This window comes from Selaginella moellendorffii, unplaced genomic scaffold (assembly GCF_000143415.4).
Source record: "Selaginella moellendorffii unplaced genomic scaffold, v1.0 SELMOscaffold_0, whole genome shotgun sequence".
In the NCBI taxonomy this organism is placed as follows: Eukaryota; Viridiplantae; Streptophyta; class Lycopodiopsida; order Selaginellales; family Selaginellaceae; genus Selaginella; species Selaginella moellendorffii.
Window position 1 is genome coordinate 4,971,053 of NW_003314261.1, and position 24,619 is coordinate 4,995,671.

Sequence of the window (24,619 nt, forward strand, 5' to 3'; positions counted from 1 at the left end):
GTGGAGCTTGATGCTCCTCTGGGCAAGATGGAGGACAAGGGGCTAGAGCCCGGGAAGGGGGCGTGGGACGTAGCGATGGTGGCGTGCGCTTGCGCCGGGCGGAGTAAAGAGATGCTTGGAGCTCTTCGCTCGGATGATCCGGGCGGGCCATGCACCTGACGCGCGATCCTTTGGATCGCTGCTCAGTTCGATCGAGAAGGGGATTGGTCTCGATCCGGGACATGGAGCTGGTGGAGAGCATGCGGAGGGGAGGCGTGAGGCCGATCGAATTGATCTACACGACGCTCATTGCGGCGCACGGCAAGGCCAGCGGTGGCACCGCCGCTGCCATTCCCAGGATCGTGGAGGAGATGCGATTGCAAGGAGTGGCCATGGGGCTGGCGAGCTACAATGCCATCATCACGGTGTGCGCGCGCCGCAGCGACGCGGCGGGGGTGGTGGAGTGGATGCGCAGGCTCGAGGCGGCGGGGATCGAGCCCAATTCCATCACGTATAACAAGCTGGTGGAGGCACTGGTGGCGGGAGGCCATGGCGGCGTACGTGGCCATGGTGGAATCCGACCAGCTGGAGCCATCGCCATGGGCCTACGATGCTCTTGCGTGGGTGTGTAGAGCGAATAGCATTCCAATCGACCACCGCATTGTGGGACGGAGGCCGAGACAACTGATCCAACACTGCCTAGAGGAAGAGAAAACAAGAGCTTAAAAAGGGTTTAAAGCCGAAAAAAGTGTTACACAGAATGGAAGGAGCTTTTGTTCTTACACAAAAAATTTGTCTAGAGGATTTTTTTCCTTTCGAAGTAGGATTTGAGGGTTCAAAATTGTCCCAAAGATTAACTCTTTGGACTAAGATTTTAAAATGTATAATAGGGGTAATGCGTAGATTAGGCATAATTGACTAACTTGAGATATTGCAGTAAATATATCTATTTTTGTTTTATATTTGGCTTGGTTTTAAGTAAAAGATCCATACTATGCTAACTGTACTTATATCCTCATATTAGGCCACAAATATGCTGAAATAGCATTAGACTTTGTTTGGCTCAATTTGACATCATAATCTTAGAGATCTTAAATGCTCCTTTGTTACTTACTATATATTCAAAAGTTTAGTTCTGTCTCTTTTTTAGTGGCCTAAGGCCTTCAAACTCAAGTCCCGCTCCATTGCCCTTAGCATATATGTTCAAGAGTTAAATTTCACTCCATGGTTATCCTATAGTAAATAATTATAGGGTAAAGGATATGAACTACACCAATGAATTGTCTTTCAAATCATTTTCTTTAGTTATTTATAATTTACCGTGCTTCTTTACAAATTTATACCTTTATGAATAAAAATTAAGAGCCACAACTCTCCCAAGAGCCCCTCTCTCTTGACACTATACCTTGGATTAAGCCTAGCTAGAGCATACTAAACCATCATATATCAATCTCAACATATAAACTAACTAACAAAATTAGTTAATTAAATTTAGTTAATTAAACTCAAATGTAACTCTTGAATTTAAACATTGCAAGAGGTCACATAACCTAGTATTACTCAAATTCAAAGACATTTAGCCTTAAATATCCAATGAATGTATTCATGATTGGCATCTTGTTCCACTAATATTTGTTTAGCTGTTATTGTTGAAAGAGGTGAAGAAGCATTGTACAGCCTTGACAAGTCTTGCTCCTTGAATGCTAGTATCTACTTTGAACCTTTCCTTTAGTGATCACTTTCTTTCATAGTGGACGTTAATCTTGGCCAATGCCAGGAAATACATCCTAAAGGACAGTGATGGTAGATATAGTGATTGATGATATAAGAGTTGGGAGTTGTGAATAGTGACTTGGATGTGAACTGCTTATCATCACTCTTACATAAGAGGATAGAGACACTGCTTTGCTCACCCACCCGCATGGGTTGTACTTTGCGTTGCCATAACCATCAAACACCAATGGTCACAACAATAACTAACGGTTTAGGGTCAACAATGTCTACACTCCTAGACATTGGTGGCTGCTGCTAAGCACACTGTGGAAAATTATGGACTCAATCATCTCGCACACCTTTTTTAAAAGGCTATGGAACATTGCCATTCCCTTCATGTTGGTTCTTTAAAAGACAGTCTGTAGAAGGGACCATCAAGAGTTGAAGGTTTGATCACATGTTCCTCAATTGCACTAGTGGAAAAGTAGTTCTGGAGGTAATGCAAACTTCTAATGGAATTTACTTTAGCTTTATTTAATGAAGAATTAAAATGTAAAAAATCCTAAAACATTTGAGAAGGAAAATGACACAATATCTAGATTCTTGTACACTAGTATATTGTTTGATCTATTGCTCTATCTGGGAAACAAGGGCAGGGTGGTAAACATGGGAGCTCTTGCAATACCCTGCTAGCTCTGGGTAACAAGGGCTCTAGGATCTAGGTACTTTCTCTACTTGTCATGGGAGAATTGTTAAAAAGATGTGTTTCTTGTAAAAGCCTTAGTAATAATGAAATACAAAATAAAACTGGAGAAGCAAACTTGAAGGTTTCAAAGAATCTCAAGGAGACAATCCAAGCCAAACACGAGTAGTTCACGTTGATGTAGAGCACCTTCTCGTCACTGTACTGTGAAAGATTTCCAATCTCTCACAATCCATATTGGCACTTTTAAAAGCAAGAGATGAGCTGGATCAACGATGTGCTTCAATGTGATTCTGGCCCATAGGTGCGAATGAGCATTGGACGGTCACAATTGCCTAGAATGGATAGCTGGAACAAATTAGGGGAATACGATCTGGCCACAGCAGTCAAGGTGAAATCACTGCAATTGACAGTAAGCTATGCACTATGGTGAGATCACAGTGATTCCATATCCAGGAATCGGCAAGATACTGTTGATGCCTAAGTCGCCCTCATCTCAAGGCTTTGGTGGAAGCAGGCAAAGAGACAAAAACGCACACAATATAGCACCCCCCTCTCTTATGTGGCTGCACCTTTGCCACCTCGCTTCCTCCTTAGTGCACTTAGTCATGCCCAACTCTGCACCCTAAATGTTTAATGACTAACTCTAAATTAGTAACGTTAAACTTTAATTAGTAGATGTGGTTAACTAATATGTTAACAACTTTAATTTTATAATTAGCCAGTGAATGAACGGCTATAATTCATAAGTATAGAACCTATGCTTGGTTTAGGTTTTTCCTCATTGTGTTTGTGCTCATATTTTCTTTCTTATTTTATTCATTCTCTTTAGTATTATACTAGATTGGAATATGTTTCTGATCTTATTGAGAGAACTAATAGTAAAGTAAATTCTTTTATTTTTGTATTACAATTGGTCTTCTTCCAGAAGAGAGAGAATGTGAAAGATGTCATCGACCAATGAGATATTGATCTGATAATCGAGGTTATAAAGATGGTTTAAAGTGGAATTGTAAAAATTGCAATACCACAAAATGTCTTAAAACTAATACATGGTTTGCAAATAGTAATCTCACATTTTCTCAAATATTTAGAGTGATGTATTGTTAGTGCATTAAAATGCCACAAGATCAAGCTCATATTGAGTGTAGTATTAAAAGTGAGCACATGACAACAAATTAGTACAACTTTTGTTGTGATATTTATGTTATCATATTACAATGGGGTAATCAAAAGATTGGTGGTCCAAGAAGAATTGTGGAAATTAATGAAAGTAAGTTTGGTAAGCAAAAATATAATTGTGGTAGAAGAGTAGAAAGTCAATGGATCTTTGGAGGAATTGAACATGATTCAAATTGAATGTTTATAGTTACAATGGCTAATCGTACTACACAAACTTTATATGTTGAACTAGGTAAGTTTTATTTATATTATTATTCTTAATTAATAAGTATAATTAATTTCTTAAGAACAATTTTATATACTGATTGTTGGGCTGGTTATGATTCAGAATGGTTGAATCAGTTGAACTTCACTCATTATATAATCAATCACTCCTAGAATTTTGTTGATCATGTGATTGTACAAATCGTATTAAATTAACATGGAATGCAGTGAAAAGATCTTTTCCTCACTATGGTGCAACAAAAGGATTATACAGCTCTTACTTTCAAGAATATATTCAGTGAAAAATATATCTTGAAATAAAGGAAGTTGCATTTAATATTCTATGTAGTCATATTAAGCTATACAATCAAGATAATGTTGTTATAGTAGAATAAATAGTATATTTTATTTTTTACTTTTAAATACTTAAAAATAATTGAAAATAATATACTAGAACAATCTTTCATTTATAGTAATGGCATGCTTATGTAAGCAATGAGGTGGCATGCAAATCCAAATAAGCAAATGGGGCCCACTCTAAATAAAGTGGGGGTGCTGTCTACCCCCAAAACACTAGTAATTGTTGGGCCGTGTGGAATTGGCAAGAGTTGCTTGCTCAGGGCTTTGGCTTGCGGCTGGATTCGAGGATTGTTTGCATCTGGGACCTCACTAAGCAGGACTTGGCCAGGTGAGCCGCTCGGCCTGCTTGCAAAACGTGAGGATGAGATACAGAGTTTGGATTCTTTGCAAGACATCCAGTACGTGCTGGCGATGCAAAAGCCCAACAGGCATGCCAGATGATAAAGGACGTTTCCAAGATTGATTCGCATTTCATTGTTGGTGAAGGAGGAGGGGTTTGAATTCATGACTCATCACATTGCCCCCTAGTGTATGGGGAAGTCCACGCAGCAGAGAAGGCCATGGTTCTTTCAGCATGCCACAGCGCAGCATTGTCTGTGCGCTGGATTATTTGCAGGACGAAGGAGTCGTGCGTTCGAATCCGTGCCCCAACATGCTTGGGAAAATAAAAGGAGTGATCAGTTTGTTTTATTTGAGGGTCCCTCTTCTTCGGATGGGTTCGAACCCGGGATCGGCTCTACAAGACTATCCCTCAGGTCCCTGGGCTGGCCAGTCTTCCCAGGGTTGATCACTTGAAAAATATTGCGTCTCTGTTCTACATAACGAGTTTAGTTAAGCCTTAACCCTGATACAAGCCAACGGCTTAGATCGAGATTCGGAGGAATCGTGCTTCGTCCCATCTCACCGGAGGAAAGCATTGCTTGCGAGAAACGGAGCCTCTGCAAGAATAGTGAATCACACCTCCATAAATCCCACACTTACCGGTGGACACCAAAGTTCTGATTTTTACTTCCGATCGTTGCGTAGTCGGATTTGTTGCTTGACGAGCTCCTCTTCTTTATCGACAAACACATAGACGGCTCCATAGACTCTGCGGAAGGAGCATGTAACCAGTGCCGATTCCTGCCGCAGAGACGAGATATCTGAAAACACAATCGATAGGCGAACGATGAGACAAACGTGAAGACTAATAAGGAAAGAGCTCCAGGAGAAAACCATGAGAAACTTAACACAAATGCCTTCGCCAAGACGAAGTTGACCGTCTTGGTGATCGTCAAGTTGTTGAAGCCCGGGACCTGAATGGCATGAGTCTGCTTATCCGTAGTGTGTGAGAAGCGCGAAAGTCAGTTCTTCCCTCAAGCACACAACACATCATTCTCAGAGATAAATGGACAAATTAAGAAAGAAAACTTACATTGATCTTCGACCATGACGAAGGTTTCGCAGTTCTTCTCTTGTCTCTAGTTGGCCCATAACCTTCCATAGCAGTCTATGGACCAGCCCCTGGCGAGATGTTTTCGATCCAGATTCGCTGGGATACCATGGAAAATAGTTTCTTGCTGGCTTCCTTTCACTGAAGCCTTGCTCTTGCTGGAGAGTGGTGTTGCCTGTGTGTGAGCAAAGATTCGATTCTTCTCAAAAACACGCCTTATTGATTCGTTGTTTTCCTCATTGTACGCCTTGATCTTGGCCTCTGTCTCAACAACATTGGCATTGACATTGTTGAATCCCACCGGCTCTGGCCCCAAAGCTTTGTCACGCTAGATTGGCTCATAAATCCAGACAAATTACCAATCCCAGCAATCTCAGCGCGTTGCAAACTACATGTAACTTTTCCTCCGCTTTCATGTTGATCTCTCGGCTTATTTTTTCTTCATGGAAACGACGCCAAGATCATCGCGAGCTGGCAGATGAGGTTTGATCTTCCGGACAAGAGTTTCACGCCACGTGGCTCTAGCTTGTGTCGATTTTCACTGCTAGGGCATTCCACCCTGCCGTGGTTCAGAATTCCGCCATGTATATAAAGGGGTCGAGTAGAGATGAATTTCCCAGGGGAGAGCTTGAAACATTAGCGTTTGAATCCCCCGGGAATGGGGCCGCTGGCCCTCGACCGCTTTGGTGGACTGTGAGGCTCTTCAGGCTAAATCTCCATAGCCAACTTGATCGTGGTCTAGAGGATAGCATCAGGTACACAACCCCCAGCAGTGGCCCGTAAATTTTAACACCAAGAAGCATAGCATTTTTTGTCTTCCTCTCGGGCAATTGAGGAGCCCAAATTGTTAGAGATATGCCGAGCGTCAAGTTCGTCCCGTTGTACCCAGCCAGCTTTAAGCCCTACTGCAACCCGAACAGGCCCATCTCTGTCGTGTCCAGTCCACAGAAGTGGGAACAAACGGCAGGCTCGCAATCACAGGCTTGATCCAAGCACCCAGCTTTGCCGAGAGCATCCACCATGCAGCTGTAGTGTTCGTTTCCAGCTTCCAGCTCGTAATCCATCACCATCAAAAGGAAGCACGACCTCGAGCACAAGCCATGAGAAGCAGCAAATGGCTTGTTTCGTCGGGGCACACAGCTGCGATCTTCATTCTTCCCAGCAATTCCAAAATTTTGGAGCATGGACCCATAGCCAGTGAGGAGAGCATTCCACGAGATTAAAATTGGACTAGGCATCGAATCAAACTTCCAGGTTCCCATTCTGGGCATATGCCGAGAGAAGTGACGTCCACGAGACGAGATCTCGGAGGAAAGAGCTCATCCGTCTTGGAAAGATCCAGTATGCTGTTAGCATTGCGTTCCAAGAAGAAATGTCATGGCAAGGCATTAGTGCAACTGCTTCTTCAAGATGCCTGTATGCCGAGAGAATGATCGTGAATGAGACCCTACTCTCAAACGCACACCTTGCTTCTTCCAGATTCCCACTCTGCGATTCCACTGAGGCATCTCGCTGCTCCATTTCCTGGAACTCGTTTGGCCTGGATGAGATCGCCGTGCTGGACGGAATGCCATGCTGGCAGCATATTCCACCTGGAAGATGCTCGTAGAATATTCAATGGTCTCGCAGCGGCAGCGGTGCGGCTTCTCCCTTATATGCGACGAAGACTGCAAGTGGAGGCAAATAAGTCTTCGAAGCGATGCCGATGCTGGATTTGGATCGATTGAGCCTGGGCTTTTTTTTCTAGAGATTCACATCGAAGACCTCCTTGGCCTGGGCCAGCTACCCATTGTGCGAGTACGTGCAGAGGAGGATCGACCAGGAGTAGCCGTTCTTGGATCGAATGCCATCGAAGACCTAGCGTGCAATACCCAGGCATTTCCCACCAATGGAATGCATGAATTGATTGCCTCTGCCGCTGCGAGATTCCGGCACGATCTCACAAGATCCAAGAACCATCGCTCAATTGCATTGCCAGGATCTCGCGGTTGACATGAACAAGACGAGCGCAAGCTACAAAACAGGAAAGCAAAAGTAAAGTTTCCACTAGAAACTAAAAGGTTTTTAGTGCCTTAGAAACCATAGTGAAATTCCTGTGAATTTAGAGTGGTTTCTAGATCATTTTTAATCTTACAAATTCAATCAGTCATTAATCTGTTGATTCATGAGTGGCTTGAGCACTCCATGAGATCGTGGACACTTTTTATACACTTTTTGTTGCACTTTGATACTAGCAAATATTGGTATATATCAGTGTCTATAGTTAATGAATTATCCCTATTCAGAAAACAAGAGGATATATCTCATTGATGAGATCCTTGATCCACTGGAAAGAGCAAAAACCAATAGAACAACGTATGAAATACCTAGAACACTTTGTCTTTGTGATGAGTTGAATCCTCAAACAATGATTGAAGGCTATCATTCATCCATGCTCATAGAGTTTGCAAGTTATGTAGTTGAACTTTATGCTGGGATGGGTGATATTTATGGAGAAAAACTTTAACTGTAAAGAAATCCATCCTTACGAGCTTGTTTCAGTGGCAGATTGTAGATTTACATGTAATTTGTTTGAAATTGAGTATTCATAATAGTCTTCAAAAGAAACAAAGAAAATATCAAATACAATCCAAATGAGAAAAAATAAAAAACCCAATATAAGGTTGATATTGGCCTTGTTTAAGAAACTCGGATATATTCTTCATCTCTTCATGCATGTTCAAAAGAATATCCTACAAAGGCAATCACTGTCGTGAAATCTAAGCAATGTTGGAGAGCATTAAAAAAAAAGACTATCAAGGATAAAGATAATACAAGTTAAAGCAAAAAAATCATATCTAGAAGCCATCTTAAGTAGAGGTTTCTTGGATCATGAAGTAGTATATTTCCAACTCCTGATTCTTTATCGCCATAGTGAGCCAACCCTAAGCTGGAGCAAATAGTGAGAAGTTCCTAGCTCTTCTCAAGATCAAGGAACACTTTAAGCTTTTGAAACTTTTCACCATCCCAAAATTCATTGATGACTTGATCTAAATCTTTGTTTTTCCACCTTTCTCTAGCTCTCTAGATTGCCAAATTCATGACACCAAGTTGAGTTGCTTGTCAATAACTTGAGAACTTTTCACAAAAGTAGATATTGAAGAGCCATGCATGTTATCTAGATTTGTACAGGACAGTAGACAATGATCAGCTTGCATAATGATTAGTTCACGTTGAGCAGCAAAAAACCACCATCGTTCCACTTCTAGCACTCCTAACTCTAGAGCTTTCTTGTTAAGATCACTCCACGAATGTGGCACTTGTTGTTTTCTGTCCCAAGCATGGATTGCATTTGAGCAGGACAGCTTCTCTGAATGACAAGCTCCAAAGAGAATCTTCATCAGCTTGTCCTGAAAACCAGCAGACACACACTCCTCGTCACAAGCTTCTGCTATTCTAAAGCACCAATCCTTTATCTTGCATTGTCCTCACAAGCATTGTTCACCTTTTCTTCTGCTGTTGCTAGTAGAATTTCTTCTTCCACATGTTCTTCATGCTCTACTTGAAGGTCGTACATTTCATCTTCCAGATCAAAATCTTGAGAATTTCCAGTGATCCTGCTACCTTGGATATCCTAAAGACTATGCCGAAACAATGTCAACGGACTAATGAGCTTTCCCTTACACTTTCTTTAACGTCGCTGAAAAAAATTTCTGATGCAAAGTTTGCTCATTGTTGGCCATGCTCATGTTCTTGAACATGGTGACATGCTCGTCAGGATCACCAAATGTCACCGCAGACACCAGACTATTACGAGCCCCCGAACAGCGATTGCCGTGGCAGTTTCTCGGATGGTTTTGATCCGTCCTACCAGTCGCCACCCCGGCCGCTCGGGCGTCCCAGTCTCGGGCAGCAATCCGGCCTCGGACAACGCCCGTGGGGCCGCCTGGAAGCTGCCACTCGTCGGGAGCTGGCCAAGTTCTCGATTGGTCAATCCATCTATATGTTTTCTTCGTTTGTTTCTAGATCTTCTCGAAGAGCTTTATACCGTCTTTCCGAGAAACAGAGTCCCATGCTACGTGCCAGCGATTTCTTGTCTTCTTCGCGCTGGATTGTTAGCTCTGTGGAATCTTGGCCGAAGAGGCTTGATCTGGATGATCCCATCTTACGTGTTTCTTGTGCACTCGATCGAGTGCTATGGTGCAGCTCGAATCCGTGCAGCTACTTTGCAGCCGATCCATCCAACCAGCCGCCGCTGCCAGCGACATTGATCCTCCTACGCGCTACGAGCTCACGCCCTTCGATGGCGTGATGAGAATCGCTCTCTACCAGAAGAGGATCCTCTTCTTCGAGCGCGGCGATTCTAGGATGGATTTCGCGGCGGTGGTGGCAGCGCTCGAGGAGAGCTTGCGATGGGTGCTGGTGAGTTTCCGGCCGCTGTGTGGGCGTATGGTGGTCGATCAAGATCTTAGTAGCGGCCTCTGGATCGATTGCTCGGGCGAGACGAGCGTCCAGTTTGCAGAGGCACAGACGGCTGCGCGGCTGGAGGATCTGGGCGATTTCGAGCCCAGCGAGTTTTGCGACTCGCTGGTTGAGATTGGATGCTCTCCAAAGTACCCGTGGGATCCAAAGCTGCCATTGCTCTTTGTCCAGGTAAATGTCTATCATTTCCTTTGTGACCATCTTGATCTTGCTCACCAAGTTCCACGTCTATATAGGTGACGAGATTTGGCTGTGGAGGCATAAGCCTCGGAATCGCGTTTAGCCACCAAACCATGGACGGCGTGAGCGCCTGGAACTTCATGAAGTCGTGGGCCGAGCGCGCCAGGAGCAGAGGAACCTCACCGCTCCCGCGAGTTTCTTGCTATGCATACAAGCCTCCCGAGCTCTTGGAGCAGCAACTAGAAGAAGCGGCGCGAATGGTCGGCCTCGCACTTGGCATTGCCACCAAGAACACCATCAAGCCAAAGCTCGGTGTCAAGAAATTCAAAGCCACACGAGAAGTCATCCAAGCCTTGAAAACCTCTCTCTCGAGCTTCAGCTCCTTCGAGCTCGTGTGCGCGGACTACTGGCGGAGGACGGTGGCGGCGGCGGTGCAGGCGGGATTTCTCGACAACGCCGACGATTGCTACTTCGCGATCCTGGTCAACTGCCGGGGAAGGATCGCATCCATGCCGGACTCCTACTTTGGAAACGCGATCACCGGCACCCGAGTCCGCGCCAAAATTTGCGAGCTCCTTGGTGGTGGGGGGATTTGCAACGCTGCTCAGGTGATCCACGAAGGGATTGCCGGACTGCGCGACGTCGAGGGATCCGTGCTGGTGATCAACAAGTTTGTGGAAGAGCTGGCGAGGAATGGTGCCGAGATTCCAGCGCACAAGCCGGGGCAGTCGGTGCTGGTGGTGAGCTCACCGCGCCACCCCATTTTCGAGTGTGACTTTGGATTTGGGAGGCCGGTCGGGGTGACTTTCGGGACGAACGACCTGGACGATTCCAAGCTCTACTTGTTCCCGGCCGCGGATGGGAATGGCATGGACGTGACAGTTTGTATGAGAGTCGAGGCGCTCGACAAGTTCGTGTGAGCCTTAGCTCTGCACATTCTTCTTGTGCTCGCAATGCGCGAGCTCTTTTCTCAGTTGTCCATCGATTCTTCGTTTGGGTTGGAGCTTGGATTTGTTTCGCCAATAATTCTTCGTGATCTCTTTCTTTCCATTGCGAAGACTTCGAAAATTTGAACCTTCGCGCCTTGAGGGGTCGGGTGCCCGAGGTCACCTGACCCGCCAGTCTCACCGGATTGGACATCCAGCATCCAAGGTCGGGCTGCGATCCAGCGTATTGGATATGTACACCTCCATTGGCACTATTTTAGAGGTAACAAGGATAACAGGCACTCAAACGATTCCCATCTGCTTTAGTTATCTTGGCGCGCTCAGAAGATCTACTAAGAGGAGCATAAAGCAGAAAAAGTTTTCTCCAGTAACGAGGACGTATCGTCAGTCAAGTTTCGACATTGCTCAGCAATGAGTCAGCATTGATGTAAACTTTGTTACCAACCGAAAAAAAAAAGAAAATTCTTGGCAAACGCACCTTGATATTTGCGTATTCATGTTGCTCGGCAAAGAGATCCCTGTTCTAAGCAGGCGGCCATCGGTAAAGTACGCTCTGTTACGCCGGCAAGCATGATGAACTCCCGATTCCGGATGGGAGGCTTTCCAGGCACAACTCTCACACGTCCGCCGTTGGCAGCATCAGTTTTCCAAGCCTCACACAATATATCACGTATCCAGTCACCATTCCCTCTGTGTTCTACAGAAAATGAGTAGACCATTGTATTGAAAGCCAAAGTCACTGACCCGATCGATCATATAGGAACGATAATTTCTTTCTCGGACACTCGGTTTACTTGGACTATCAGTGTGGCCTCCAAGACCTCTGGTGGCCATCTAAAGAACAGAGAAATAAAGAAGAAGAAAGAAGAATTGAGAGTTGCAAACAATCAACTAGATAACTTACTGGATCACATTTTTAATCTGGCCGGGTAGTGAGAGAGACCCTGGATTCTCCGAGAATCTTCCAGGTGGAATATGCCCATTCCAAGGCTCCTGAAAGGGATTCCCTGAAAGATTCCCGAACTGGGCAAATGCAGACAGGAGCGTGTTCCAGGAGATCAAACTCGTTGCCGGCGCGATCTGGAAGAAGCGTTTGGCATTCAGATGGGATCGTGCTTGCATCAAAGACCTCCTTGGTACCAATTCTGCGAGTACGCGCAGAGGAGAATCGACCAGGAGTAGCAGTTCTTGGATCGAATGCCATGAAAGACCTGGCGCCCGATACCCACACTCCCGCATGTCCCGCCAACGCAATGCACGAATGGATCGCCTCCGCCGCCGCGAGATCGCGGCACGATCTCACAAGATCCAAGAACCATCGCTCGATTGCATTGCCAGGATCTCGCGGTTGACACGAAGACTTAAGTTCCATCACAGTACCCAGACAACAAAACAGGAAAGTAAAAGTAAAGCTCCGAGAAGAGATAAAGCTGGAGGAAGTCGGACATATCTGGCTTCCCGGCTTCTCCAAGTAGTTGACGTCGGTGTAGAGCGCCTTCTCGTCAAGCATCCGCTTCACCCACAGGCCGAGCGGCCGCCCCTCCTCCTCCATCGCCGCCACAAACAGCTCGTAGGCCTCCTTGTCGCAAGCAAATTCATCGTGAGTTCAGGGACCACAGTGCCGAAACTCGGCCGTTTGCCGCTGGTAGGCCTCGTCTTCCACCTGACCCTCCTTCGTCTTGTCCCGATTTTTAGGGTTCCTCACATCGCGGATTGCTGTTTAGGGAGGTGGGAATCTTTGACCGTTCTGTGGATAGATTTCTTGGTCCTGGGCCCCGTTGCATGGATAGAGTGGGGAGCTTCGATTCCAAGCAAGGCGGTAAGGAAAATGGGGAGAATTGCGCTGGATTGGATGCCCAGGAGGCTTTGTCCAGCGGGCTCGAGCTAGTGGCGAGCTGATGGTTTCTCGCTCCCCCACTGCTGCTGGAGGCGTAGCCACCCAAGAGTGTGGAGGATCCGGCCATGGATTCCAGCAAACTCAAAGCCATGAACTTCCAGCTCGCGCTCTACATCGCCATGGCTCACGCGGGATTGCTGCTGCTCATCCTCACTCTCTACGGCCTGGGACTGCTGCTCAAGGATTTCTGGAAGCCGATCCAGTGGGCCGTGCTGTGCTCCATTACGCTGCGAGAGATCCAGGGAAGTCTAGTGCGCTTCTGGGAGGCTCCACTCCGCCAGGGACTCATCCAAACGCTGCTCGCCATCCCGCTCGCGGTTTGCAAGGGTCTAGCTGGAACAATCGAGGATTTGCGAGCGACCATCCTCTGGATCCTGGCGAGGCACGAGGCCTTCCCTCTCAAGGTTGGATTCTCCAAGCTCCTTCAGTGGTTGCTAGCTTTCGCGGTGGTAACTCTCGGCTATGACAAGCTCGGCGTCGCGTCGCTGGCCACGGCCATCGCCACTGGCCTGGCTGCCTACGCTGGAGCTTCCAGGCTTGGAGCTTTCGCGCCGCCACCATCGCCACCATCCTCGCCACCTTCTTCGGTGGCCATGGACGTGAAGAGATCATCCAGGCAGCAAAGAACTGTGACGAGGAAGTGGCTTGGCTGGGCGTCCTGGCCGATCATCCGGGCCTCGAGAGCTCTTAACAGGCACGCCACGGCATTCCTGGCGGCCAGGCTTCCAACCATCGTGGCAATCGGGCTTATCATGCTCATGATCCTCGTCTCCGTGGCCGGGCTGGTCCTCTTCTCCTACAAGGCCGGCCTCGAGGCCCGGGACGCGGCGGTGGCGCTCAAGATCCACGTACAGCGCCACAACTACACGGAGATGGTCGGCCTCCGCCAGTGGCTCGAGCACAGCAACGTGACGGTGGCGATTGAGCAGCACTCCTCCGCAGCCTACGAGGCGGTGTCCCAGCACATCGATGCCTTCGGCGTCCAGTACAACCTCACCGAGTTCACGGACGCCGGGAAGGAGTTCCTCGTCAACTTTGCTCGCGGACGCCGCCAGGCGAGCGGCGCCGCTACTATCGCCACCGCCAACGTTACCACCACCACCACCTCCTCGCATCCAGTGCTCATCCGGCTCCACCGTGCCAGGAGCTTGCTCCGGGACTACGATCTCAAGGCACTCTACTCGGAGCTGGAGGCCGTGTTCTCGCTGCTGCTCGACCACCTCCAGCTCAAGCCCGAGGACGTGAGAGATCGGATGAAGCAAGTGAGCGAGACTGGGGCGGAGATCGGCAAGAGAGTCCTCCTCGGCGGCTCTCACGTCGTCTATGGTGGAACCTCCATCGCCATGGCCGTGGGGAGCTCCATCGCTTCCGGTGCCGCGGGGATCTTCCACTTTCTCACGCAGGCCGCGGTGTTCTTCTCGCTGCTCTACTATCTCATCACGTCCCAGTCGGGCGGGGTGGTGGAACAGGTGCTCGGGATGATTCCACTCTCGGAGACTGCGCGGATACGATCGGCCACCGTGCTCAACCGCGCTGTGAGCAGCGTTCTCCTGGCCACCGTCAAGTCGGCCTTCTACCAGGCCGCATTTACGTGGTTGCTCTTCCGGGCTTTCGGCATCCATTTTCTCTACGTGTCGACGCTCCTGGCGATCGTCACCGCGGTGCTGCCGGTGTTTCCGCTGGGCGTTGCTTCCATCCCGGCGGCTGCGCAGCTCGTCGTACAGGGTGACTACCTTGCCGCGGTGGTGCTCGGAGTTGTTCATTGTCTGGTGCTTGACTTTGGCAACCGGGCGATACAGGATGAGATCCCGGGACACAATGCTTACTTGACGGGGCTCAGCATTGCTGGCGGGATGGCACTCTTCTCTCCAGCGCTCGAGGTAATGGTTTGCTTTACTCTTTCTCCCTTTGTTTTTTCTCATAGTTTTTGTCTTGGTTTTGGCCTTGCAGGGGGCGATCATGGGGCCGCTCTTGATGACTGTTCTCACTGCTCTCAAGAATCTGTACTGCGAGTTTATCCTCCACGCGGAAAGAGTCGCTTTGTAAATCTCGGACGCTTGCTCTTCAGCTGAATTAGAACCCATTTCTACGTGCCGCGAAGGAGATAAGTTTTCAATTTTTCAAGTCTTCGCAATGGAGAGAGATCTCCTCAAGATCATGAAGAAAAAACACTTTTTTGGTGATGAAACACTAGTTCAAACGAACAATACCGAGCAAAAGACGAATTTCGAGACTCACGCGAACTTGTCGAGTGCCTCGACTCTCATACAAACTGTCACGTCCACGCCATTTTCATCCGCGGGCGGGAACAAGTAGAGCATGAATTCGTTCAGGTCATTCGTCCCGAAAGTCACCCCGACCGGCCCAAAGTCACACTCGAACATGGGGTCCCGGGCTTGCGCGCCATTATTCTTCTTTTGGTGAACTCCACGATAAGTTTCTTCGAAGAAAACAATGCCGGAAACGCTGCGGCTGCTTTGATGGCACGGTTGGCTCCTCAGTGCAAGGTCTGCTAGGGACTTGCTTTGTCCCAAGGATTGTCACTCGTGCATGCGCAGGCTCTAAGGGACGGGAAATGGAAAGAAATGGAAGCGAAGTTCTTCACTCCTGGTGACATCATAGCCATAAAGCTTGGAGACATCATCCCTGCACATCCTCGCCTGCTCGAAGGAGACTCCTTGAAGATTGATCAGGTTTTGGTCGCTTACGTGAAAGTTGCGATTATCCCCTGACGATTTGTTTCACTGTGATTAGTCTGCTTTAACTGGCGAGTCAAATTTTCAAAGTCTTCGCAAGGGAAACAAAGAGATCATGAAGAATTATTGGCGAAACAAATCCAACCTCCAGCCCAAACGAAGAATTGATCGACAACTGAGAAAAAACAATCAAGAGCTCGCGCATTGCGAGCACAAGAAGATGAAGAGCTGAGACTCACACGAACTTGTCGAGCGCCTCGACTCTCATACAAACTGTCACGTCCATGCCATTCCCATCCGCGGCCGGGAACAAGTAGAGCTTGGAATCGTTCAGGTCGTTCGTCCCGAAAGTCACCCCGACCGGCCTCCCAAATCCAAAGTCACACTCGAAAATGGGGTGGCGCGGCGAGCTCACCACCAGCACCGACTGCCCCGGCTTGTGCGGTGGAATCTCGGCACCATTCCTCGCCAGCTCTTCCACAAACTTGTTGATCACCAGCACGGATCCCTCGACGTCGCGCAGTCCGGCAATCCCTTCGTGGATCGCCCGAGCAGCGTTGCAAATCCCCCCACCACCAAGGAGCTCGCAAACATTGGCGCGGACTCGGGTGCCGGTGATCGCGTTTCCAAAGTAGGAGTCCGGCATGGATGCGATCCTTCCCCGGCAGTTGACCAGGATCACGAAGTAGCATTCGTCGGCGTTGAGAATCCCCGCCTCCACCGCCGACGCCACCATCCTCCGCCAGTAGTCCGCGCACACGAGCTCGAAGGTGCTGAAGCTCGGGAGAGAGGTCTTCAAGGCTCGGATGGCTTCTCGTGTGGCTTTGAATTTCTTGACGCCGAGCTTTGGCTTGATGGTGTTCTTGGTGGCCATGCCGAGTGCGAAGCCGCCCATTCGCGCCGCTTCTTCTAGTTGCCGCTCCGAGAGCATGGGAGACTTGTATGCATAGCAAGAAACTCGCGGGAGCGGTGAGGTTCCTCCGCTCCTCGCGCGCTCGGCCCACGACTTCATGAAGTTCCAGGCGCTCACGCCGTCCATGGTTTGGTGGCTAAACGCGATTCCAAGGCTTATGCCTCCACAGCCAAATCTCGTCACCTATATAGACGTGGAACTCAAGATCTCCACGAAGAAAGAAGGAAGAAGATGATAGAACATTTACCTGGACGAAGAGCAATGGCAGCTTTGGATCCCACGGGTACTTTGGAGAGCATCCAATCTCCACCAGCGAGTCGCAAAACTCGCTGGGCTCGAAGCCGCCCAGATCCTCCAGCCGCGCAGCCGTCTGTGCCTCTGCAAACCGGACGCTCGTCTCGCCCGAGCAATCGATCCAGAGGCCGCTACTAAGATCTTGATCGACCACCATGCGGCCACACAGCGGCCGGAAACTCACCAGCACCCATCGCAAGCTCTCCTCGAGCGCCGTCACCAGCGCCGCGAAATCCATCCTAGAATCGCCGCGCTCGAAGAAGAGTATCCTCTTCTGGTAGAGAGCGATTCTCATCATGCCATCGAAGGGCGTGAGCTCGTAGCGCGTAGGAGGATCAATGTCGCTGGCAGCAGCGGCTGGTTGGATGAACCGGCTGCGAAGGAGCTGCACGGATTCGAGCTGCACCATCGCTCGATCGAGTGCACAAGAAACACGAAAGATGGGATTATCCAGGTCTAGCTTTTTCTCACATCTCGCCAGCAGGGATTCCACAAAGCTAACAGTACGCCGCGAAGAAGACAAGAAATCGCTGGCACGTAGCATGGGAGTCTATTTCTTGGGAAGACGATACAAAGCTCTTCGGGAAGATCTAGAAACAAACGAACATTCTATATAGATGGATTGACCAATCAAGAACTTGGCTAGCTCCCAACGAGTGGCGGCTTCCAGGCGGCCACACCACGAGCGTTGTCGGAGGCCGGGTTGCTGCCCGAGGCTGGGACGTGGTGCCTGGCCCGAGCGGCCGGGGGTGGCGACTGGTAGGACGGATCAAACCCATCCGAGTAGCCGCCGCGGCGATCGCCGTTCGGGGGCTCGTAGTAGTCGGCACTGGTGTCCGCGGTCATGGTCTCCGACCTCTGGAGCTGAGAGCTTGCTGACGATCGAGGAGCTGACCACGGATGATCATGATGAGCAAGCGATGGTAGTGGAGCTGGTGCTCCAGTAGCTCCGCGAGCCGAAGGTGGAACTTCGGGATGGGACTTAGCATCATCAAAAAGAAAATGGACTAAGCCACGATCGTCAAGATTCTGATGACGATCACCATCTTGGATGGACGATTGAGTGGCCGTGGTAGGCGCGGCGATCAAGGAGAGGAGCAAGAGAGAGGCCATCAAAACGCTCGAAGAAGCCATTGGAGCTGGATGAAGAAGACGATGGAAGCTTTGCAAGAGACCATGAAAACTCTTATAGCGCTTGAGCAACAAGAACGCAGAGGAATGAATGAGGAAGAAAGCGACGCGGCGCGACGCGACGACCAATCTCGCTCAGAGCATCTGTACAATGGAATGGGATGGAAGAAATCGCGTCACTCACAGCGCAGCACCGCAGCCAAAGAAGAAAGCATATCTCGGTCGAGCGCAATTAAATACCACATGCTTAGGTTAAAGGATGTACCGCGCGCATTTCTTCCAATTTATCAAATCTCGGGTTGTCCGAGAAACGCCCCGAGGCACGCAGCACGCTCATTCCTGACATCACGCTCGGACAAGACATTTCCAACAGCCCTCCCCTGTTTTTCGTTTTTCGGACAAAATTAGGGCTCCTCGGCAAGATTAGGGTTCTTCCGGAAATCGCGGGAAACTCTGTATTTAGGGTTCTTCAAACTACGTCTTTGCCGCTTCCATGGCATTGCCGATGCGCTTGAGCCCGTCGCCAATGTCGGTGAGCGCGGCGATGAAGCTCTGGCCGAGGCGGACGTGCGCCTCTAGCCGCGCCCTGTCCTGCTCCAGCAGGTGCTGCTCAATCTGGAGCCGCCGCTCGTCCAGCTTGAGCTGCTTCTTGGCCAGCGCCACGCTCGTCGCGTGCCGCGCGTTCCGCCCGCTCTCCGCGTCCACCAGCAGCTGCACCACCCGGCTGTTGTTCTTGTGCATGATTAGTCCCAGGACCTCGGCCCTGGTGGAGGGGGAGGAGCTCGCACCGCCGCCACCATTCACCGGGCTCGTGGAGAAGCGCCGCTTCTTCACCCCGGGAACGTCGTCCAGCCCGTCCGAGTCGGCTCCATTCTTGGATCCTGGCACAAAAGCATCGCAAGTGAGTGAGTTCGCTCGATCGAAACTCTCGAAAACGGAAGAGATGCAAGCACTTCCCCTCCCGAGAGAGACTCCAAGTCCCCATCTCTTCCAGAAAGCTAGCGTGAGATCAAACGATGCAATGCAAAATGCAGGGAGAAAGATGACGCTAGAGGGCGTCGAGAAAGAACTTCCCGGGAAGGAAGAGCTCACTCCAAGTTCCCATCTCGCCCAGAAAGCTAGCGTGAGACCAAACGATGCAATGCAATGGAATGCAAGGAGGAAGAACAAGTTACCATCGTAGAGGGCGTGCGTCTGGAGAGAACTTCCCAGGAAGGAAGACTCCAATTCCCTTCCAGAAAGCTAGCGTGAGATCAAACCAAGAGAACGATGCAATGCGATGCAAGGAGGAAGATCAAGTTACCATCGTAGAGGGCGTCGGGGAGAGCGAGCGAGGTGGGGACGCAAATCCGGCTCTCGGCGGCCCTGTGCGCCTCGGACTTGGCGTGGGTGTTGAGCGCGCTCATCTGGATGGTGCTACACCCCTCCCGCGCGTACACATTGTCCATGTTGTAGTACGTGCACCACGTACACTTGAGCCGGAGCTCGCCCTCGCTGTTCTTGATGGGATACACCCACTTGTGCTTGGCCTTCCACTCCTGCCTCCACACCCTTCGCAGCTCCTTCTTCTTCGTCGACAATCCCCTCTCCCCTGACGATCCTGGCCTGGAGAATTCCACTACTCCTCCTCCCTCGTCGCTATTGTGATCCTCCTCTACCTCTGGATCGGCGGTGGCGTGCAAATCCCCGAGCTGGATGCGCGAGCTCGTTGCTTGCTCGTCCCAGGCATTGGTCATCGCTCGGCCAGAAGGAAATCCCGGATCCTGCCACGAGGAATCATCGTCAGGGCGCCGAGATTTCGATAGAACAGGCGAGAAAGAAGAGGAATTCCCAAACCCTAGCTCAAGAAAGAAAGAACACGCACCGGTTGTGGCTCATGCCGCTGCCAGCGCCGCCACTCCCGCCGCGCTCACTCCTCCAGCGATGGCGCTAAAATCGATCGATCGTCTAGAATGCCACAAGAGCGATTACTTGGCCTATCTCCTTTTATCCGGTTTGAAAGTTTGTCATCACCATTTGAGCGCTTCTTCTTCTTCGCCTTCTTCCAAGACGAATTCCAAGAGCAAAGAAAAGAAAAAAATGTAAACCAAGCGAGCGAGCAAGCGAGCAAGCAGAGCCTACCACTGTCCGGTTCGATCAATCGCCTCGACTTATTCTCTTGTCTCTCATTCTCTTCTCTCTTCTTATTCGAGCAGCGCAGCAGTCTTTGCAAAATCTCTCCCAGGTTGTTCTTCGCGAGAATTTCTTTCTTCTGGTTTTACTTCGCTGCTTCCAGCGCCGCGGCACCGGAGATAATCTCGATAAGCTCTGTCGTGATGGATGCTTGACGAGTTCTAGAGAAGTAAAAAAATGGAAGCTTAGAGAACCGATCGAAGCTTTTCCTGATCTCATACCTGTTGTATTTGAGCGTGAGCTTCTGGAGCATATCGGATGCGTTCTTGCTGGAGTTGTCCATGGCCGTCATGCGAGAGCTCTCCTCACTGGAGGCATTCTCCAACAGAGCGTTGAAAAGCACCTAAAGAACACTTTGGTGAGAAAGACAAACCAGAAAGAACGTGAAGGCTTTTTCATACCGCAGCAAATTGGAACTCGCTAAGGTTTTGCAAAGCCTCTTCCTTGCTGTCTGGCCCTTCGATTTCGTAAAGATCTAGCTCGGAAGGTGTACCGGTCTCCGATGTTTTGATGGACTGAAGATCAAACCAAGTGAGCACGGAAATCGTAAATTATACAACTTAACTCCCGGCGCCAAGATCGTGGTCACACTCGGGTAGAACTTCACCATGGAGGCGAACTTGTTGAATATCACCTTGATCGCATCGTACTCCACATTCTTCAAGATCTCGTCCGCCATCACGGAGACCTGTAAAGCCCATAAAAATGCGAGGACACGCCTCTAGTAAACCTGCGAGGACAACCAACCTGGGTGAAGTTTAGCGGGTACTTTACTAGCTCCGTGATATTTAGTGAGATGTATTGCTTCGAGTCACGCTGGATCTGGACCTTCCCCTTTTCCCCGAGAACAACAAACTTCGCGTCCTCGCCTGCAAAAAGACGACCAACTAAGGCCTGTAAACACAGGAAGAAAAGAGTTCTCACCCCCATTGTTTTTGGCGACTTTGAGCATAGCTTTGCCAAACCGAACAACGGAAGAATTGATACCACCGCAAAGACCTCTGTCAGACGTGATGCACAGAAGAACAGTTTTTTTGGGGAACGTATCTGCGATGAAAACAAAAGAACAAGTAAAGAAAGAAAGTAGCCGAAGGAAAAAGATGAGCATACCTGGAGCATCACCCAGCAAAGCTGTGAATGGCTGCCACACTCCACGCGATTTCTCTGCCCTGGCTTGCACTTGCCTCAACTTAGATGAAGCAACCATCTTCATCGCCTTTGTGATCTTCTGAATACTCTGGACACTCTTCATTCGGTTTCGTACTGACCAAAGAAAAGAAAAATTCATGGGCAACATGATCGAGAGAACAAAAAAATGCTAGACTTACAAACTTGAGTCGAAGCAAATCGAGCACCAGGGGGAGCAATGTCCCTGAGAGAAAAAGAAGCTCAAAACCATAAAAAAGGGGGCTGAAATTTCTCTCTCGCGAAAATGTACATAGCTCGAGCTTACCCCGGCGCGATCGCCATGCTCGATGAAGCTGGAGTAGCATTCGCGCCTGTGATTGATCCCCGCAAAAGGTCCGCCAAGCGAATCCCTGCTCGCCGGGCGCTTCGAGACGCCATCGCTAGAAAACCTAGGCCCTACTAGAGATGCTGTGTAATATTCTCCCATTAAATACAAAATTGGCCTATGGTACATTGGCTATGTGTGAAATGGCTTTGTGGCGACGAAGAGCCTCTCTTTGCCGAGAACTCCTCCTTCCGTGGTTAAAACCTCGGTCGTCCACTGCAATGCGTATGCGATCTTGGAAATCTTTTCCACCATCTTGGTCGTGTCGCGGACGAGAATTGTGCCTTGTGGCCGGAGAATTCGATCCATCTCCAGCATCACGTCCACCAAGCTACAGCTGAAATCCAGGAAAGAAAAATTGAGATCCAGGAAGTGCAGAAAAAACGTTTTTTCTTCACCTCGTAGACGCTTGTGTTGTGAAAGATTGCATGTTTGAGACGTGAATGAAGTCGTAAGTTCGTGGATACGTCGAGAATGCTTCACACCTGCGAGGAAGTAAAATGAGAAAGAGAAAACTTAGCTGAGGATCGCGTACCAGTCGTGTAGAACTCCAATGAGACCTCTGTCGAAGATCACGGGTAGAGTGTTCGGAGCAGTGACTGGAACGACGTTCATGACCCACACCGGATCGTGGTAAAGAGCAGCAGCAAAGCCTCCATAGCCCGCATTCATGTCTAAGATGTTCCTGTAGCGAGGAGAGCCAAGCTTGAGCAGCACCACTTCCTTGTAGTGTCTAACTCTCTGGCTCCACCTTCGCGAGTCTCTCTCGAAGACGCTGGCCTCTCCAAACTTGTGAAACCTTCTTGGCGTCTCCTGCAATCGCTTCGGCCACTCCGGAAGCTTTCCGCCGGCTCGCGAATCGCTTGGTCTCGAGTCGGGAAGTCTCGACAAACACTTGTCTAAAGGAGAATACCTGCGGAGTGAAAAAACAAGACAAGTAGTTCATGTCAAGCTTTACCATGAATTGTCAAGAAAAAGCTCTTACCATGCGGCATTTGGATCGTGGTCTGTGTCACAGAGTGCCGGTTCTTCGTCTTCTCGGTCCACGTAACACGTATGGTTGAGTGCTTTTTGCCAGATTGCTATGTTGTTTTCTACAGCCACCTGCGTGTAACACATCCTCTCGATCAGCTCTTGAAGCTCCTGCCATTCTGCCTCTTGCTTCTTCCAGCCGACTGGAGGTCCAGATAGCACGAAAAAACCACCAGGTCGCAAGAGGCGATCCATCTCGATCATGTAAGATCCATCTAGAAACAAAAAAAAAAAAAAAACGCACCACCATTATCAGCTGGAAAAATGAAGCAAGTGTCTTACTGTAGGCGCTGAAGTGGATCAAGCAGCGAGAGCAATGCACCAAATCGTAGGAGAACGCAGGAAAAGGTAACTTTTGAGTTCCCAGCATTGCAACGAAGGCAGGAATTCCTCGTTCTAAAGCAAACTGGATCTGTGCTTTGTGTGAGTCTCTCGGAGCAAAAGACATCGTAAGCACATCCTTGCGAAGCATGTAAGCACCAAAGCTCGCAACCTGGCAAAGAAGAACGTCGATGCATTTAGAAATGGCGTAAAACTTCTTCTACTACTCACTCCACAGCCGGCGTCCAGTGCTGTTCGAATCTGTCCGTCACTCAGAGGGATGTACTGCTCCAGCTTCTCAATGTACTGCCAGGCACCCTCTGGAAACATTGTGCCGCCACCTGGGAAGATAAAATACTCGCCCTCCTTCTTCATCCAGCCTTGATGGCCTTTTCTTTCTGCGATTTTCCCGTAAGGCATGTTGCTGTACCACACCTTCATTCAAGACGTGAAAGACTTCAGAAGCGTTAAGCAATGTAAAATCAATGCGAACTTCCAAGGAGCAAAGATGAAAACTTCTTGAAACACAAGAAAAATGCTCTTGAAACTGTCTTCAAAGAAAGGATTTACGTAAACTTGCAGTGCGAAACACGAAGAACTCCACCCAACGTACAAGATCATTCCATGAAGAACAAAAAAAAAAACACCTGGATCTTTAGAAGCGTTAGCAAATGCAAAATCAATGAGAACTTGCAAGGAATTGGGACACAACATTTTTTTTATAGGAACTGGCTTTCACGAAAGAATTTTCGTAAAGATGCAAAGCGAAAGCATGATCTCTAAACACAGAAAAAAAACTACACGAAGAACTTACAAGATCATACTATACAAACAGGAAGAACAAACAAAACCACCTGGATCTATCCATGCATGGAAGAAGGATAGAAAGGTAAAACAAAGGAGTTGATTGGAGTAGTACCTTATTTAAGCTATCTGGCCATGGAACTGGTACCTTATAACCCCGAGGCGATGGAATGCGACAAAGAAGCCTCTCATTCTCTGGCGGACAATGCCTCTCCCTGTAGCGATTTCTCTCCCGGCTGATCTGCGAGGACCTCTTTGGATCCTGGCAAGGCATGTAATCCGCCAGGCCAGGAGCGCACAATTCCACTCGCTGGCCCTTCTCAATCAGCTTGACGAGCCTCTGCCTGCCGCTGGGACGAATCTCCATCGCCAGAGGCGAATCGAGAGACTTTAGACCTGATGCCGCCATGGAATCCCCCAGGGGAGTGAAGAGGAGGAGGAAGAAGATGAAAACCCCAGCGAACAAGAACACCATCACCATATCCAGGAGCTTCCATTGCCGTCCACCGGCGCTGCGCTGCTTTGGAGGGGATGGAATGCTCATACCTAGCGGCTGGATTGGATCAGGCGTGGATTTCACCGCTTCCCCTGGCCAGCATTCGAATCCGGAGCCTCGAGTGTGACATAGATTCTAGCTCTAGGAGCCGTGCGATGCGAGTCCATGTCCAACGGCTCAGATAGACTG

At 49.1% G+C, this 24,619-nt stretch overlaps 8 protein-coding genes across 10 annotated transcripts; 3 read left to right on the forward strand and 5 right to left on the reverse strand.

Moving 5' to 3' along the window:
• Nucleotides 1–9,626: 9,626 nt before the first annotated feature.
• LOC9632525 (rosmarinate synthase) lies at nucleotides 9,627–11,240 on the forward strand. The gene is made up of 2 exons (XM_002960469.2): nucleotides 9,627–10,205; nucleotides 10,271–11,240. Exons 1-2 carry the CDS (start codon nucleotides 9,750–9,752, stop codon nucleotides 11,132–11,134), a joined length of 1,320 nt encoding a protein of 439 aa, XP_002960515.1. The 5' UTR covers nucleotides 9,627–9,749; the 3' UTR covers nucleotides 11,135–11,240.
• Nucleotides 11,218–12,831, reverse strand: LOC112346783. Of its 3 annotated transcripts, none has more exons than XM_024676420.1 (3): nucleotides 12,302–12,831; nucleotides 11,906–12,241; nucleotides 11,218–11,851 (listed from the first exon to the last, which is right to left on the reverse strand). In XM_024676420.1, the coding sequence occupies exons 1-2, from the start codon at nucleotides 12,711–12,713 to the stop codon at nucleotides 12,078–12,080; spliced, it is 576 nt and encodes a 191-aa protein (XP_024532188.1). In that variant the 5' UTR covers nucleotides 12,714–12,831; the 3' UTR covers nucleotides 11,218–11,851; nucleotides 11,906–12,077. The 3 variants fall into 3 exon arrangements, with proteins under 3 accessions (XP_024532188.1, XP_024532186.1, XP_024532182.1); XM_024676418.1 differs by having other exon boundaries at nucleotides 11,906–11,995; nucleotides 12,066–12,831; XM_024676414.1 differs by having other exon boundaries at nucleotides 11,906–12,831.
• Nucleotides 12,832–12,874: 43 nt separating this feature from the next.
• LOC9642257 lies at nucleotides 12,875–15,295 on the forward strand. The gene is made up of 2 exons (XM_024677511.1): nucleotides 12,875–14,938; nucleotides 15,009–15,295. Exons 1-2 carry the CDS (start codon nucleotides 13,124–13,126, stop codon nucleotides 15,102–15,104), a joined length of 1,911 nt encoding a protein of 636 aa, XP_024533279.1. The 5' UTR covers nucleotides 12,875–13,123; the 3' UTR covers nucleotides 15,105–15,295.
• Nucleotides 15,296–15,641: 346 nt separating this feature from the next.
• On the forward strand, nucleotides 15,642–15,990 carry LOC112347045 (ATPase 10, plasma membrane-type-like). The gene is made up of 2 exons (XM_024677207.1): nucleotides 15,642–15,751; nucleotides 15,813–15,990. The coding sequence occupies exons 1-2, from the start codon at nucleotides 15,644–15,646 to the stop codon at nucleotides 15,984–15,986; spliced, it is 282 nt and encodes a 93-aa protein (XP_024532975.1). The 5' UTR covers nucleotides 15,642–15,643; the 3' UTR covers nucleotides 15,987–15,990.
• On the reverse strand, nucleotides 15,855–17,515 carry LOC9642258 (rosmarinate synthase). The gene is made up of 2 exons (XM_024677200.1): nucleotides 16,915–17,515; nucleotides 15,855–16,850 (listed from the first exon to the last, which is right to left on the reverse strand). Exons 1-2 carry the CDS (start codon nucleotides 17,503–17,505, stop codon nucleotides 15,990–15,992), a joined length of 1,452 nt encoding a protein of 483 aa, XP_024532968.1. The 5' UTR covers nucleotides 17,506–17,515; the 3' UTR covers nucleotides 15,855–15,989.
• A 940-nt stretch (nucleotides 17,516–18,455) lies between these two features.
• On the reverse strand, nucleotides 18,456–19,930 carry LOC9642259. The gene is made up of 2 exons (XM_002961121.2): nucleotides 19,396–19,930; nucleotides 18,456–18,973 (listed from the first exon to the last, which is right to left on the reverse strand). Exons 1-2 carry the CDS (start codon nucleotides 19,826–19,828, stop codon nucleotides 18,567–18,569), a joined length of 840 nt encoding a protein of 279 aa, XP_002961167.1. The 5' UTR covers nucleotides 19,829–19,930; the 3' UTR covers nucleotides 18,456–18,566.
• A 129-nt stretch (nucleotides 19,931–20,059) lies between these two features.
• Nucleotides 20,060–21,863, reverse strand: LOC9632526 (ATP synthase subunit gamma, mitochondrial). The gene is made up of 9 exons (XM_002961122.2): nucleotides 21,718–21,863; nucleotides 21,593–21,636; nucleotides 21,375–21,527; nucleotides 21,189–21,311; nucleotides 21,012–21,133; nucleotides 20,830–20,952; nucleotides 20,666–20,779; nucleotides 20,486–20,607; nucleotides 20,060–20,425 (listed from the first exon to the last, which is right to left on the reverse strand). Exons 1-9 carry the CDS (start codon nucleotides 21,828–21,830, stop codon nucleotides 20,350–20,352), a joined length of 990 nt encoding a protein of 329 aa, XP_002961168.2. The 5' UTR covers nucleotides 21,831–21,863; the 3' UTR covers nucleotides 20,060–20,349.
• LOC9632527 (probable methyltransferase PMT13) lies at nucleotides 21,859–24,587 on the reverse strand. Its single transcript, XM_002961123.2, has 7 exons — nucleotides 24,050–24,587; nucleotides 23,362–23,565; nucleotides 23,092–23,302; nucleotides 22,763–23,024; nucleotides 22,313–22,690; nucleotides 22,176–22,262; nucleotides 21,859–22,114 (listed from the first exon to the last, which is right to left on the reverse strand). Exons 1-7 carry the CDS (start codon nucleotides 24,476–24,478, stop codon nucleotides 21,910–21,912), a joined length of 1,776 nt encoding a protein of 591 aa, XP_002961169.1. The 5' UTR covers nucleotides 24,479–24,587; the 3' UTR covers nucleotides 21,859–21,909.
• Nucleotides 24,588–24,619: the final 32 nt, after the last annotated feature.

Excerpts from the sequence above, each read along its gene's own strand:
- LOC9642257 (XM_024677511.1), top strand. The coding sequence starts at position 13,124 with ATGGATTCCAGCAAACTCAAAGCCATGAACTTCCAGCTCGCGCTCTAC. Across the intron at positions 14,939-15,008 it reads TCTTCTCTCCAGCGCTCGAG|GGGGCGATCATGGGGCCGCT; the intron begins GTAATGGTTTGC and ends TTGGCCTTGCAG.
- LOC112347045 (XM_024677207.1), top strand. The coding sequence starts at position 15,644 with ATGGAAGCGAAGTTCTTCACTCCTGGTGACATCATAGCCATAAAGCTT. Across the intron at positions 15,752-15,812 it reads ACTCCTTGAAGATTGATCAG|TCTGCTTTAACTGGCGAGTC; the intron begins GTTTTGGTCGCT and ends CACTGTGATTAG.
- LOC9642259 (XM_002961121.2), bottom strand. The coding sequence starts at position 19,828 with ATGACCAATGCCTGGGACGAGCAAGCAACGAGCTCGCGCATCCAGCTC. Across the intron at positions 18,974-19,395 it reads CCCCGACGCCCTCTACGATG|GATCCAAGAATGGAGCCGAC; the intron begins GTAACTTGATCT and ends CTTTTGTGCCAG.
- LOC9632525 (XM_002960469.2), top strand. The coding sequence starts at position 9,750 with ATGGTGCAGCTCGAATCCGTGCAGCTACTTTGCAGCCGATCCATCCAA. Across the intron at positions 10,206-10,270 it reads TGCCATTGCTCTTTGTCCAG|GTGACGAGATTTGGCTGTGG; the intron begins GTAAATGTCTAT and ends ACGTCTATATAG.
- LOC9642258 (XM_024677200.1), bottom strand. The coding sequence starts at position 17,505 with ATGCTACGTGCCAGCGATTTCTTGTCTTCTTCGCGGCGTACTGTTAGC. Across the intron at positions 16,851-16,914 it reads TGCCATTGCTCTTCGTCCAG|GTGACGAGATTTGGCTGTGG; the intron begins GTAAATGTTCTA and ends ACGTCTATATAG.
- LOC9632526 (XM_002961122.2), bottom strand. The coding sequence starts at position 21,830 with ATGGCGTCTCGAAGCGCCCGGCGAGCAGGGATTCGCTTGGCGGACCTT. Across the intron at positions 21,312-21,374 it reads TTTGCTGGGTGATGCTCCAG|ATACGTTCCCCAAAAAAACT; the intron begins GTATGCTCATCT and ends TTTTCATCGCAG. Across the intron at positions 20,426-20,485 it reads CTCACGCTCAAATACAACAG|AACTCGTCAAGCATCCATCA; the intron begins GTATGAGATCAG and ends TTACTTCTCTAG.
- LOC112346783 (XM_024676418.1), bottom strand. The coding sequence starts at position 12,713 with ATGGAGGAGGAGGGGCGGCCGCTCGGCCTGTGGGTGAAGCGGATGCTT.
- LOC9632527 (XM_002961123.2), bottom strand. The coding sequence starts at position 24,478 with ATGAGCATTCCATCCCCTCCAAAGCAGCGCAGCGCCGGTGGACGGCAA. Across the intron at positions 23,566-24,049 it reads GGCCAGATAGCTTAAATAAG|GTGTGGTACAGCAACATGCC; the intron begins GTACTACTCCAA and ends TCTTGAATGAAG. Across the intron at positions 22,115-22,175 it reads ACAACACAAGCGTCTACGAG|CTGTAGCTTGGTGGACGTGA; the intron begins GTGAAGAAAAAA and ends CCTGGATTTCAG.